We start from the raw sequence: 14,631 nt of genomic DNA on the forward strand, positions 1-14,631 counted from the left end.
GACCGAAACGAAATAATGATAATAATAATGAATGGATAGAATACAAGGAGACAAAACTGGTGAAAACAAACGAGAAACAATCTGCATAGTAATGTAATTTTTCCGAGGTAAAAATACTAATTACTGGGTACATATTAATTTGATCGATATTGAGTATCTCCATTTCAAAATGGAGTGTGATGGTATTAATATGAAATTTACAAATACCACGCCATAAGCAAGACAAAGAGGACTTTCTAACTCTGCTGATATTCCGTAATATTGTTTGGAGTTTCTGAAGTAATACTTAATAACGTTTTGTTGAGGAGCATCAGAAAGAGCAAAATTGCATCCTTAACCACTTGGTTAGAATACACTTGAGAGTCTTATTGTGTCCTTGCCGAGTAAACTAGATGTTGTGAATACCTCCACGTGAACGATTTCGGAAGAAGACAAATTGTTCGAATGTACCTAATAAATAATGTAATGTTTCGCATGTCAAACAACACTCAAATAAATAACTCTACAAGACCGAAAAGTTCACTATTATTTTTAAAAGATATTTTATTTAAAATTCCTGCATCTACTTGTTGCGCTTTCTAACCGCATCGTCTTCGGCCGTTTACTTTACCAAAGATGCGACAGCGATTCATGTACGTGGTTGTCATAATTTGCCTTGTTTGTATTTTTTATGTTCCATTCGACTTAACTTTGCATACCCTTTACCTGTTCTCCTCTATCAGGGCTCTAAGTTGGGCCGATAATCACGATTCAATCATGTTTGTTCGTACATTAATCATAAGTAAAAGTTCGATTTGCTGCTGCTGCTGCTGCTGCTGCTGCAGTGAGGATTAAGCTCTTTGTTTCCATGTTTTGTGTTTGCATTCTTTAACACGCCCTTGCAGCTCATCATTGGCTAAAATACTTCCACATACTCTCTGACTGCATTCAACGCTTTCGCAAACACACTGCACAACAACAACTCGCACAAGGGCTCAAGGCGAGAAGCGCTCTCCTTCCTCACTAGTCTGCTAAATAATAAACGAAATAAAATATGAGTAAAACTGCAAACACACACCGGCGTATATTGTTTTGCTTGATCAAGGGGTTCCATTTTTTTCTACTTCGTCTCTTTAAGTGGAGTGAGTTTTTTGATTGGGCAATAGAAAGAGTTGTTGTTATGTGCTGCTGAATTGCGGCACAGTGCGACGGACCACACGCAGCAGCAGCCCTCGTACGTATGTGTCTGTGTGTGCTGCATTAGACACACTCGAAAAGTAAAACAAGAGAACTTGCTTAAAATTCACAACTAAACGAAACAAAGAGAAACTACTAACAAGTGAGTTGTTTGTTTGCGTTAAGAGATTACGACGATTATTTGAATATTCTACACACTTAGCGGCTAGATTTTTTTTTAATATAGCGGCTAGTTTAATGATAAAATGTTTTTGTTGTTGCTCGTGTAATAATTATTAAGCTAATAAAATGGAACAATAGCGGGACGGGTTGTGTGGAGGGTGTTTTTTGAAGAGAAAAATCTAAAGAGTTCAAATTTAAATCGAAAATATCTTTCGTTGCCAACGTATAGGGGCGCTTTGTACGAAGGAAGCGGCTTAGCGTTTCCTCTGGAACGAATTCCCCTTCACACGATTAGACAAAAGTATCTCGGAAATGGTGCGAACATTTAAAAAAAATCAACTGATTAGTAGCAACTGTCATGCTTTTGCTCATGCGAGACAACGTTGGCTACGGCATCTGCAGGATTTCTAATTGTTTAGTAAGCTGCAGCGCTACCGCTGCATCGCAGACGTGAATAATGCACGGTTATAAAAATATATATAAAACATAAAGTACACACGTCGATCGTCAACCCCGTTGTGAATGAATTTAAGGGAAGAAGGTTTAGGACTGATCGCCAGTCGCATTGTTTCTATTTTTCTCCTCTCGCTCACTCTCTCTTTTCTCTTTTCTCTCTCTTCTCTCTCCATCTCTTTTTTCTCTCTCTCCCTCTTTCCCTCACACACACATACACTCTTATAACCTTTGTAAAAGCGCACTATGTAATAACATAAAATATATTACTCTTCCGGGATAGTCTTTTATGCTGCGCGTCCCGGAAGGGGACAGTGAGATTGTGTATGGATGCGTGTGTTGTCGAAGAGAGCGTAAAAAACACACACACACAGAGCTTATACAAACAATTAACAAACAGTTTCTATGTACAAAATCGAACCCCGCCATCGTCTGGCCCCAGCTGCGGAGTGGTAATGGTGGCGCGGCAAATGCAGTAGCAAACACCAGCCAAACCATTTCTAGTCCGGGGCGGAAGGCATCTGTTTTCGTTATAGCAGTCGGTGCGAAGTTTTGTTTTTAGTTTAAAAAAATGCGCGTGCACCACTCGGAACATATACGGCACCAAAGGATCGCTAAGTTATACAGCTACGTACTATAAAAAAGGATAACCCTAAATTATGTTTGTAAAAAAAGTCTAAATAAGGCTTCCTCACTTTTCTCTATTCCTCTGTCTGCTCCTTTTTTCTCCCATCTTGCTCCTGCTGTCGGGCATCCTCCTGCGAAGCATCTTTTCTATACCAGCTACTCTGCGTTTTAACTTACAAGCTAGCACGTTTGCTACACTACGCACTAAAAACAGATATGTGCAATTACAGCGCCATTGTTTAGTCCTTTTCTTCCCTCTTAGATTTTGCTATACACATTCGCGCATATCTCTCATTAAAACTTATATAATACGTTTGCTTCTGTCGAGTGTACTTTAAAAAAAAAATAAAATAAAATGTATCTTTCTCTTTGCCCTCCTCCCCGTTCGCCTACGGTTTTGCGCATGTTTTGTCTGCAAATAAAGGAAAGGGAGGATTTTGCCCTAACACCTAACAGCCCTAGCGTAACCTAAACAAAAGCGCACACAAAACGCGCAGTACGTCAACAACAAGATTCTATTCGGGTATTGTGCCAGGGACAGGGAAGGGAAAGCCTCAAACCCACCCGGCTCCGCGGCCCCTCGTAACCCAAAGTTTCGTTTGTCCATCCGGCCGCACCAGCCGCGCTAGATGTAGATCGCCTCGGAGCCCTTGTTCGCCTGGTGGCCGGCCGCACTCGTTACGTACACGTTGTTGGCCGGCGACTGCACGCCCTCGGACCAGTCGGACGTCGAGTGCGGCGAGGAACTTGACCAGTGGCCGGGCGATTCCGGCGATGGCGTTGGGTAGCTGTCGAGCGTCTGCACCAGATGCTGGGGCGTCACACCGCCGCTGTGCTGGCTCGGCGGGGTGAGATATTGGTAGAAGGATGATTGTTGTTGTTGCTGCTGCTGCTGCGGTTGCTGCTGCTGTTGCTGCTGCTGTTGCTGCTGCTGTTGCTGCTGCTGTTGCTGCTGCTGCTGTAGCTGTTGCTGCTGCATCTGATGATGAGCCTGCTGCTGCTGCTGCTGCTGCTGGCTGTTCAGCTGTGCCTGCTGCTGTGCAACCATTGCCAACACCTGCTGCTGTTGCTGCTGACTCAGCGGCGACAGGTGCGCGGACGCAACCGTCATCGCGGAGTTGGTCGTGCCGGTGGTGTTCTGTGAGGTCGATGCTTGAGATCCTTGACCTAGAAATATGGCAAAAAAGAAAGGTAGAGTTAGTGAACATTCATTCCCTTGTTTCCTTAACCTGTTCGCTCTCTCGCTCTGTCTAACGTACCAGTAGGACTGCAGAATCCGGCCAGCTCGAGCCCGCTGGAACCGTTCACGAAGTTCATCTGCAGCCCGGCCAGCATTGCACTGTTCGAGGTGGCGTTGCCGGTATTGCCCCCGTTGCTACTGCTCAACCCACCGCCCATCTGCTGTTGCTGCGGGCCGCCTCCACCATTGCAGCCTAAGCTGGTGCCACCCTGCTGCTGCTGCTGTTGCTGCTGCTGCTGCTGCTGCTGCTGCTGCTGTAGGTTGCTGCTGGAGATCATCTGTATGTTGTGCTTTTGCTGCTGCGCGTGCCTCATCGCCTGGATGTGGGTCGGTGAGGTCGGCAGGCTGGGTCGCGTTTTGGCGGGTGAGGGAGAACCTGCAAAGGCGTTGTGATCGGGAGACACTGTAGCGCGCCAAACGCAGCGAGACAAACCAAGCGAGAAAGGTTGAAACAAAGCAAGATAGAGAGAAAGAGAAATAGAAAGAGAAAGAGAGAGAGAGAGAGAGAGAGAGAGAGAGAGAGAGAGAGAGAAAGTGTTAGTAAGTATTATATCCATTATTGTAGATTTAAGATTAGATTATAGATTAGATTAGATTAGATTAGACTAGATCATAGCATATTATAGCATGTAACTGTACGGAAAGAAATGAGAAATAAAACCCGGCACTTCTCGTTGAGCCTTGCAAGTGATGATTATAACAGTAAGCTTGCAGAAGGGAATAGCGTAGCTGCAGCACCGAGCGGATTAGTGCGACACTTACCTATATAACCTTGAGGCGAGAGCGCCATGTTGCTCTGCACCGAGTGTGGTGGCGACTGGTTGGAGTACGGCGGGCTGAGACCACTCTCGCCCATCGTGTGCATGGCCGTGTGCATCAGGTTGTTCCCGCCCGGGCCCATACCGTTGGACGCGAGCGACCCGACGCCACCGCCGCTTCCCCCTCCGCCATTGTTCAGTGATCGCTGTTGGCTCATGAGCAGGTCGGAGAATTGATTGCCGCCGCCACCGGTGACGTTGCTCCCGAGCGAGTAGCCGTAGTTGTCGAGCTGAATATTGTGCAGCGATTGCATCGACTGTGCGCTCTGCAAAGAATACAAAAAAACATTAGTCATTAAAGCACACAAACCAAACCACAAATGCTGCGAGCAGCCACTTACCTTTATGCAGTCTTCGTAGCTGGGAGGTTTCTTCGGCATCATGCCGTTGCCGGCAACCGCTCCACTCCCGTTCGGGCTGATCGCGTCCAGCTGGTGGACGGTCATCGCGTTCGAGTAGAGGCTGACCGAGTCGTACGGGCTGTTGAGGTTCGCGATCGGCGACTCGACCGAGCTGAGCTGATCGTCCGCCAGCCCCAGCTCGGTCAGCCCACCGTGCCCGGGAGTTGCACCGCCGGAGCCACCGCCGCCGGACGCCTTCTTTGCCGCACCGGTCGGCTTCTTTGCTACCGCTTTTCGCCGCATGCTGCCCGCGACTAGTTCGGCCGCCCCGCAACTGCCGTCCTGCGGGCTGGTCGGGTTTTGGCCGAGCGACAGCCCGCCGCCCATGTTGGCCACTGCTGCCGCTGCCGCCGCCGCCGCCGCCTGTGCTGCCGCGGCTGCCTGTGCCGAAGATCCTGCCACTACACCGCCCCCACCGCCAACGCCACCGCCGTTCATCTTTTGCTGGCGCTGCTTCTTCTGCTTGCTCTGCTTCGCCGAAGCGATGATGGTCGGGTGCGTGATCATGTGGGCGTGCGTCGGCGACATGATCGTGTTGCCACCGCCGCCGCCGCCGGCCGTGCCCGCCCCGCTGCCCGCCGGTATCGTCGTCACCATCTGGGGCGACCGGGGCACGTGCTCGTCCAGCAGGCGCACTATGTCGTGATGGAGCCGCTCGCTCGCCACGTCCCGCGGCAACCGGTCCATATGGTCGGTAATGTCCCGGTTGGCGAAGTTGTCCAGCAGGGCCCGGCACGCCTCGAACGAGCCTTCGCGCGCCGCCAGAAACAGGGGCGTCTCGTCCTTGTCGTCCTGCGCGTCCCGGTTCGCACCGTGCGTCAGCAGTATGTTGACCGCGTCCACGTTGTTCACCGCCGACGCCCAGTGCAGCGCCGTCTTGCCACTGTTGTCCGCCGCGTTGATGTCCGCATCGGCCTGGATCAGATCCTCCACCATGCCCTCGATCGCGAGCCGCGCCGCCAGTATCAGCGGCGTCGTGCCATCGTGCATGCGCGCGTTCAGGTTCGTCGCCCGGTTGCGCAGCAGTATCTGGAACACGCCCATCGCGTCCGCTGCCACCGCCGCGTGCAACGGCGTCCGGCCCGTGTTGTCCTGGCTGTTCGCTTCTGCGCCCGCGTCCAGCAACCGTTTCGCAGCGTCCGCCCGCGCGTACCGTGCCGCTAGATGGAGCGACGTTTCGCCCGTCTTGTCCATGGTTGCGTTCAGCTCGGCGCCCTGTGCCACCAGCTCCGAGATGATCTGCGCCGCCGAATCGTCCGTCGAGTCAATGTCCTCGCCCGAGTCGAGGCCGCCGCCCCGGACCGCCGCCACCATCAGCGGCGTCATGCCGCATGGGCCGCGCACATCCACATCCCGCACATCGCCGTCGTGGTGCGTCGGCGGCGTCATCATCGCCGGATGGTCCCGTATGTCGGCCGCCTCGAAGTGCTGCTGCGCCCAGACGCGCGGTTCCGTCTCCTCGTAGTCCGTGATCGCCGTGTGGTCGCTCGAGTAGCCCTGGTCGATCGCCCGCATGCGCTTCCGGGCCGTCGGCATCTCCGATTCGTCGTCGCTGTTGCACCACGGCTGCCCATGCCCCATCATACCGTGGCCACCGGCCCCGCCAGCACTGCCATGGCCGCCTCCGTTCGCCACCACCATGTCCACCATCGACGGGTTCTTGTTGAGGTTGCGCATCTCCTGCCCGTCCGGGCGGCGGCGCGACGGCCGCCGCACGTTCGTGTTTGCGGTGAAGAAACCCTCCGGGAACCAGGTGATGCCGTGGGCGCGCTTCCGATTCACCACCAGCACGGTCACCAACACCATCAGCAGCAGGCCGAAGAAGCCCACCAGCACGTAGTTCACGTTCGTCGCACCCGGCAGCCCATCGTCGTCCGGATTGACGCCCTTCACCTGGTAGATCGGGAACTGCTTCGACAGCGAGTGCTTCGAGGCCGTGGCCGCCAGAAACTCGGCCGCCTCGTTCGCCGTCCCGAAGCATTCCGCGCCGCTCATCCCGATGCACTTCCGGTTGTCCAGCTCCAGGTACACCTGAATCCCGATCTGGCGCGTTTCCGTGTACACCACGTGGTGCTTCCGCCCGAACTCGCTGTCGGTCAGGCCCTGCAGTGCGGTGCCACCCTTCCACGGGTAGATCATCTCCATGCCGGCCGCGTTCTTCTTGATGCGAACCGTCGTCCGCAGCTGGTGCCCCAGATCGCGCAGGAACTGGATCGCGTTCAGCCGGAACGTGGCCGCATCCATCAGCAGTATGATCGAGATCGCACCCTCCGCCAGCTGGGCCGGCTCCTTCTCGTTCTCGCAGTCCAGCCCGTCCCAGTTGCACTCCGCATTGTTGCAGCCGTAGTCGCAGAACCCGTTCGCGTAGTGCTTCTGGCAGTACGCGTCGTAGATCGGATTGCACGGCTGCAGCTTCTTCTCGCAGTCGCGCCCATCGAACAGGCAGGCCGCATTGTTGCACTCCTCGTTGCAGAACCCGTCCATGAACACCTCCCAGCAGTTGATGCTGGCGGTGCAGTTCAGCCACGGATTGATGCCGAGCGAACAGTCGTTCCCGTCGAAGTCGCACGCGTACGTGTTGCACTCCTCGTCGCACCGGTGGTTGCCCTGCTTCTCCCGGCAGCCCTTCTTCACGCACTGCGACCGCTGGTACTCCAGGTCGATCGCGTAGATGTTTGGCAGAGCCGCGCCGCCATGCTTGTGCCCACGGCCGCCCTGCTGCTGCGTCGTATCGTACCAGCCGTGGTAGTGCGGATCGTACGTGCCGCACGTTTTGCCGCTCCACTTCGGCGGGCAGAGACACTCGAAGTCGCCCAGCTTGTTCTGGCACGGGGCGCCCTTCTCACACGGCGCCGATGTGCACTCGTCCAGTATGTCCAGCTCGCAGTTCACGCCGCTCGTGCCGAGCGGACAGTCGCACCGATAGCCACCATCGTCCGCGATCTGGCACAGCCCGTTAATGCAGGGATTGGAGTCGCAGTCGTGGCCGCTGAACTCGCAGTTCTTCCCGTAGTACCCGTCGGCGCACACGCAGTGATGGCCGGACTGGCGCGTCGAGCACTGTCCGCCGTTCAGGCAGGGGCTGTTGGCGCAAAAGTCCACCTTCACCTCGCAGTGTCGGCCCATGTGGCCCGGCTTGCAGTTGCAGTGATAGTCGTTCACCAGCTGCACGCAGTCGAGCGTGCCCGGATTCGAGCACGGATTCGACAGACATTCGTTGATGTCGCCCTCGCACCGGGCCCCCACAAAGCCGGGCGGGCAGCGGCACTCGAACCCGCCGACCTTGTCCACGCAGCTGCCATTGTTGTGGCAGGCGCCCGGCGTACAGTCGTCCGTGTTGATCTCGCACAGCACGCCGATCGTGCCGGGCGGGCAGGAGCACTTGTACCCGTTGACGAGATCGTGACAGATGCCACCATTTCGGCACGGGTTCGGCTTGCACTCGTCGATGTTCAGCTCGCAGTTCTGGCCCTGGAACCCGGCCCGGCACTGGCACCGGTACGAGCCGATCAGGTTCTTGCACGTGCCCCCGTTCCGGCACGGTTGCGACTCGCACTCGTTGATCTCGTGATGGCAGTACGATCCGGTGTAGCCGCGCGCGCACCGACACCGATGCGAGTTGCCAAAGTCCTCGCACGTCCCGTTATGGCAGAGGTGCTTCGCGTCCACGCCCTTCCGTGCGGCCGCATCCTTGCACGATACCATCTCCACGTCGCACAGCTTGCCCGTCCAGCCGGCGGCGCACGCGCAATGGTACGTGTTTTCCTGCTGCGTGCAGGTGGCACCGTTTTCGCACGGATTTTGCGAGCACCAGTCGACGTACTCCAGGCACTGCTTGCCGGTGTACCCGTACGAGCAGTGGCACGTGTAGTCGTTCTCGTAGTCGTGGCACGTGGCCCCGTTCCGGCACGGCTGCGAGTCGCACTTGTTGATGCGATACTGGCAGTTCGAGCCGGTGTAACCCGTCTCGCAGGAGCAGTTGTAGCTGTTGATGCCGTCGATGCAGGTGCCCCCGTTCATGCACGAGCTTTCCGTACAGTCCTCGTCGTTCGTTTGGCAGTTCATCCCGCTGAACCCGAGCGGGCAGGTGCAGGTGTACGAGTTGACGTACTGGTTGCAGGTCGCGCCGTTCTGGCACGGCATCGACAGACACTCGTTGATGTCGACCTCGCAGTGCTTGCCCTCGAACCCGTCCACGCACAGGCAGGTGTAGTCGCCGATCCCGTCGAGGCAGGTGCCCCCGTTCTGGCACGGGAACGACGCACAGTCGTCGGTGTTGATCGTGCAGTCCCGCCCCTCGTACCCCTTCGCACAGATGCAGTGGTAGGAGCCGTTTGTGTTCCGGCAGGTCGCACCGTGCCGGCAAGGCGACGACAGCGCACACTCGTTGATGTCCTCGTCGCACAGCCGGCCGGTGTAGCCTAGCGTGCAGGAGCAGGCGAAGTCGAGATAGTTCGGGCTCGGTGAGCATTTGGCCCCGTTCCGGCAGCGGTTCGGCTGGCACGGGTCCATCTTGGACTCGCAGTCGCGCCCGGTGAACGGTCCGCGGCAGACGCACTTGTACCCGTTAACCAGATCGATGCAGGAGCCCCCGTTGCGGCACGGATTGTTCACGCAGTCGTCGATGTTGATCTCGCAGTTGCGCCCGGTGTACCCCGGCATGCACTGGCAGGTGTACGCGTTGAGGCCGTCGCGGCAGATGCCGCCGTGCTGGCACGGGTTCGAGCCACACTCGTCGATGTCGATCTCACACCGCCGTCCACCGTACCCGGGCGGACAGTGGCAGATGAACTGGTTCACGCCATCCTCGCAGCGGCCGCCGTTGATGCACGGGTTCGAGGCGCACTCGTCCACGTCGCTCAAGCAGCGGGCGTCGAAGTAGCCGCGCGGACACTCGCACCGGAACCCGTTGACCAGGTCCATACAGACGCCTCCGTTCGCGCACGGGTCCGACGCACACTCGTTGATGTTCGTTTCGCAGTGGAAGCCGGTGTAGCCCGGCACGCACTGGCAGGTGTACCGGTTGATGCCGTCGATGCACTTGGCCCCGTTCCGGCACGGGTTGCTGTGGCACTCGTTCACGTTCACTTCACAGTTAGGACCGGACGTGCCCGGCTGGCAGCGGCACATGTACCCGCCGACCAGATCCTCGCAGTGACCGCCGAACAGGCAGGGATTCGATTCACACTCATTGATCTGTATCTGGCACAGGTAGCCGGTGTAGCCCGGATTGCACAGGCAGGTGAACGAGTTGTCGCCGTCGATGCAAGCGCCCCGATGGCACGGGTTCGACTGACAGTCGTTGATGTTCGTCTCGCAGGACAGGCCCGTGTAGCCGGGCTGACATTCGCACGAGTAGCCGGCGATCGAGTCGTGACAGATGCCGCCGTTACGGCACGGCTGTGACATGCAGTCGTCGATGTTGATCTGGCACCGCAGCCCCGAGAAGCCAATCGCGCACGTACACTTGAACGAGTTGACCATGTCGCGGCAGATGCCACCGTTCAGGCATGGGTTCGTCGCACACTCGTCTATGTCGATCTCGCACTGCGTGCCGGTGTAGCCTGAAACATGGGCAAAGAAAAGAGTGTCATTAAACGGAGAGTTCCTCAGGGATGTTAGATATACTAGCTGGCATTACAGGGTTTTCCAGGGGTTCTCATAGCTGTGGGACACTTTGTTGCCTCCTTTTTACTTGATATGAACTTAATCTAAGGCGAATTGGAATCTATGGCACCCTTGTTCGACAAATCTAGAAGGAATTTTGAATAAGCCTGTTCAAAAAGGGTACCATATAGTCCAATTTCCATCATATGAAGTTCACTTCCCATAAGAAAGAGTCTGGGAAGTGTCCCACAACTATGAGAACTCATGGACAACCCTGTATATGAATATGGGAATTAAAGAGTTTCCCGCAAAAGCGTGGGATATTTCAGACACTTTGGAATGATTTTCGTAAATATTAACGCTTTTGGTGACATATTTGTATCTTCTCGTCACAATAGAATGTCTTGTGTGTAAGAGACATGAAGCAGTGCTGCAAAATGTCATGAGCATCGCGAGATTTTCACCAACGAAAACAACGAAAACATATCCGTGGTAGCTAGATGCTCATTGCTGATACCCAATAAAAGTGCGTTATGACATGCCAAACGCGACATGCGAATTATTAAATCCAACGTGATACTCTGACTGACAAGCTGAGCTTAATGCCGTCGCAAGCATTATCATGACTTTTTCTGGCTGTGAACAATGCTGCCAGGTGCCACTGTTTCAGTCACCAACACTCATGACTGAAACGAAACTCAAATCAGATCACGTACATAACTGAGATGATCAGTGACGAGACTCAAACAGTTGGAGAATCAACCACATGCTTGGTAACATTTTGTTTAGCACCCAACTCTTGGTCACTCACTTGGTCACGACATTTTTGTCGATGATAATCACGACTTGGAATATACTTGGCGCGTGGGCTCAAGCAACAAAATGAGCATGCTATCTTCTTCTGTCTGTTTTGATGATTTGTCGGGTCGAACAGAGCGCGAAACCATACTCATTATGTTTCTTGGAACCATTCCCAAACACCGTATATCTCCCATGCCTATCGCGATGATCACCGACTGAAAATGTCGCGACCAAGCGATGGCATGAATGGCATGAAGCATGTATTGGTCACACCAACCATTCTGAGTATCACCTCTGATTATCACAATTTAGTACGTGACGCTGATATGGATTTTGTTTCTGTCAGATTTTTTTATGACATTGACAGGGACTTTCTGTAGCACTGCCAGCAAGAGAATAGAGAACCTTCTAATGCGATGTTCAAACTGATTATAATTACCCAATGCCGTAGGAGTTCTCAAACAGTATGCTTTACTACAAGACTTATAACTAGACTAGAATTATAAACATTTCATCTTCTTTCTTTTGAACGACGACTCCAAGCGAGAGACATATATGAAGCGATAAAGTCGAGTGATCATAGTTGCGAAATGCCACGTAGAACTTCTCAAATACTGTGTTGAAGACTCTGTTGGAATAACACAGACTTCAGTCTTTGGAGTTGATTAAGCTTAATAGGGGTGTTAACTCCGTAGATCCTAAAGATTTCCGAAAAAGATTTGAACGTTTGGGCACACAAGAATAACAATTGCTTGGACATTGCAACATTTGATAATATCGACTGAGGACTTCTCAAACACTTTGTTAAACAATGATCGAGTACTCTTCAAGAACTTGGACTTGGAATTCAAGATGTTTGCACGAACCAAGAATTGTATAATGTCAATTTCATTTTCCCTTTTCCACTGGCACCGCACGTTGTACAACGTGTGTCACTTGAACTCAAACGCTCGGTCCAGCGTTTAGCTCCGGTTCAGATTTCATGGACGACGTCATGAGAACAAACAAAATATAGCTCTCGATGGGGGCATTCTCAATGATGCATGTTTTCTCTTCCTCTCTCTTTCTCTCTCTCCTTCCGTCTCTCTTTGTCTCTTTTTTCTCTCTATCTCTCTCTCTCTCTCTTTCTCTATCTCTCTCTCTCTCTCTCTCTCTCTTTCTCTCTCTCTCTCTCTATTTTTCTCTCTCTCTCTCTGTATCTGACTCTCTAGCTCTCTCTGCTGCTTTCTTCATTCCGACATTGCGTCACTCAAAATTATGGTACAAATTATGTGCCATGCCTGAAGCCTGCGAACCGAATTAGAAGTAAGGCATACCGACCTAATGGCATCGGAATGGGGAGGATGGAATGCAAACATTCATTTCGCCCTCCCCGCCGGCCGAAACTCGGACCGCAACACAGCCCAAAACGTTCCGGGCGGATGTGTGTGCGAGCGCGCACACGCTCGCGAGACCACAGCCGGGCTCCCGCTCGACAAGACGCCGGTATGTGCGTTATTTCCGAGCGAAAGGGGACCAGGGCGAAGTGCGCGAAACCGCATCATCATTATATGACGGTTTGATTGCACGCGTTTCGCCGCGTTTACGATGTTCGCTTCGGCGTTTGCTGGAAAGGGAACCGAGTGTCCATCGTGAGATTTGCAAAACTGCGATATCCAGAATATGTTTCTCGCCGAGGCGTACCCCAAGAACACAGCAAGACCGTGAAAAATTACTCCACTGGCTACGACGTGAGCGTATGTATGTGTGTAGGGGGAGGAGAAGTAGGAAAAACCGCAAAAACCCACCAGACTGCAGGCAATTAACTGCCAAAGAAGAGCATAACAGGAATAGTTGCTGCAGTGCCAAGCGCTCCCAACGGCGACGAATGACGAGCGCGACCGCGCGGCCTAATGGGGGACGACCCGAGGCGAAAGGAAGGCACCAGAATTCGCAAACCCCGCAAACTCGCTGCAAGAGCTGACCAAGGAATGCAACAGAGTCTGGACACTGGAGCGGCCCGGGGTGGAATTGAAGTCCCGTTCCGAGGGTGGAGGCTTGTGTGGGGCATGGGAAAACTGGAACCCGATTCCGAACGAAAGCACAGCCAATACAGCGGAGCAGCGAGCGGTGCATACGATTGCACACACAGTGGCCAAAGGAGTTGGCGCAAAACGCAAAACTCAAGTGACTCGGGTACGGTTGCTGCGCAGGGCCTAGAGCACAAGTCGGCCACCGCCAATCCAGTCGTTCGTACGTGATTTGTATGTAAATTGGCCACCGCGACTCGCGAGAGTTAGCGCGTTCCGTTTCTTGTTTGGAGAGGCTGGTCCGGAGACCCCTCTGGCTGGCGCATTGCTCGAGCAGATACTGGCGGATACTGTGGGGGGAAGGGGGGGGGGCGGTGTGGGAAATGCCGGGAATTCGTCAAAGCAGACTCCAGAGCAATAACCGTGGGACACACTCGCCGCGCAATATGACAATAAACCATGTCCAAGGCAGGACCAGTTTTTTTTTGTCTTTTCTCCCCAGTTTTGCTCTCGCACAGCTTCGTCCCGCCTTTTGTTTCTGTGGGCATGCTCGGCCAGCAGAAATAATGATCCTGTGCGAGCGGAGCACGCGCAAATCAAGATCGGCGGACCGGCGACACGATCGAAATAAGGTCAGTGCACGGTGCGGATCAACATATTTATCATATCTGCGCGCGGCTGCCTCGGACGCGTTAGTGGACTTCCGCCTGGCGAGCTGAAATGGATCCGTCCGCTACGGCACCACTCCGCTAAGTACAACATTAATCATCAAGATGGAGTTACCGAACGGTGCGCGCCGCTCTAGCAGGAGTCCTGTGCTTTGAGCGCGTGGTTGTGTGGGCGGTTTCGGCTCGGCTCATGCGGAACAACATAAAGCGTTTTGCTTTAAAAAAACACTCCCCATCCTAGCAAGGAACCGGTTTCATGTGCGCAGTCGTTGGTTAATGTTTGTCTGCCCCCACCCTACACCTCTAGATGTGATTCTAGAGCGATAGGAGCATTACACAGCGGCCCCACGAACTACACAGTCCATGACCGTGGAGTTCCGGGAGGTTCGATAGAGACTCGCACTGTGGGGTTCGCTGTCTACTTTCGCGCACACTTGATTTGCTACAGACACTTACCTGGCATGCAGACACAACGGAAGGTACCGGGATCGTCCAGACAGCTGCCCTGGTTCTGACACGGATGTGACTCGCACTCGTTCACGTTCGTTTCGCACCGCGGTCCGGTGAATCCTTGCGAGCAGTTGCACGCGAACGAACCGGGCGTGTTCACGCAGATACCGTTGTGCTCACACGGCGAACCTGCAGCAAAAAATAGACAAAAAGGATCAG

At 53.8% G+C, this 14,631-nt stretch overlaps 1 protein-coding gene across 4 annotated transcripts in view; it reads right to left on the reverse strand.

Annotated features, from left to right (window-relative positions):
• Positions 1–518: 518 nt before the first annotated feature.
• LOC1270506 (neurogenic locus Notch protein) overlaps positions 519–14,631 on the reverse strand; it is a 75,392-nt gene continuing 61,279 nt past the window's right edge. Inside the window, exons 8-12 of one of the 4 annotated variants that reach the window (XM_061662980.1) lie at positions 14,419–14,601; positions 4,818–10,441; positions 4,421–4,742; positions 3,678–4,034; positions 519–3,585 (exon numbers count right to left, since the gene is read on the reverse strand). In XM_061662980.1, the coding sequence (XP_061518964.1) occupies positions 3,044–3,585; positions 3,678–4,034; positions 4,421–4,742; positions 4,818–10,441; positions 14,419–14,601 (7,028 nt within the window). In that variant the 3' untranslated portion in view covers positions 519–3,043. Of the gene's footprint in view, positions 3,586–3,677; positions 4,062–4,420; positions 4,743–4,817; positions 10,442–14,418; positions 14,602–14,631 lie in introns of those variants that run through there. The other 3 variants (XM_061662974.1, XM_061662989.1, XM_061662984.1) reach the window with 3 other exon arrangements.

Source organism: Anopheles gambiae, chromosome X (assembly GCF_943734735.2).
Source record: "Anopheles gambiae chromosome X, idAnoGambNW_F1_1, whole genome shotgun sequence".
NCBI lineage: Eukaryota > Metazoa > Arthropoda > Insecta > Diptera > Culicidae > Anopheles > Anopheles gambiae.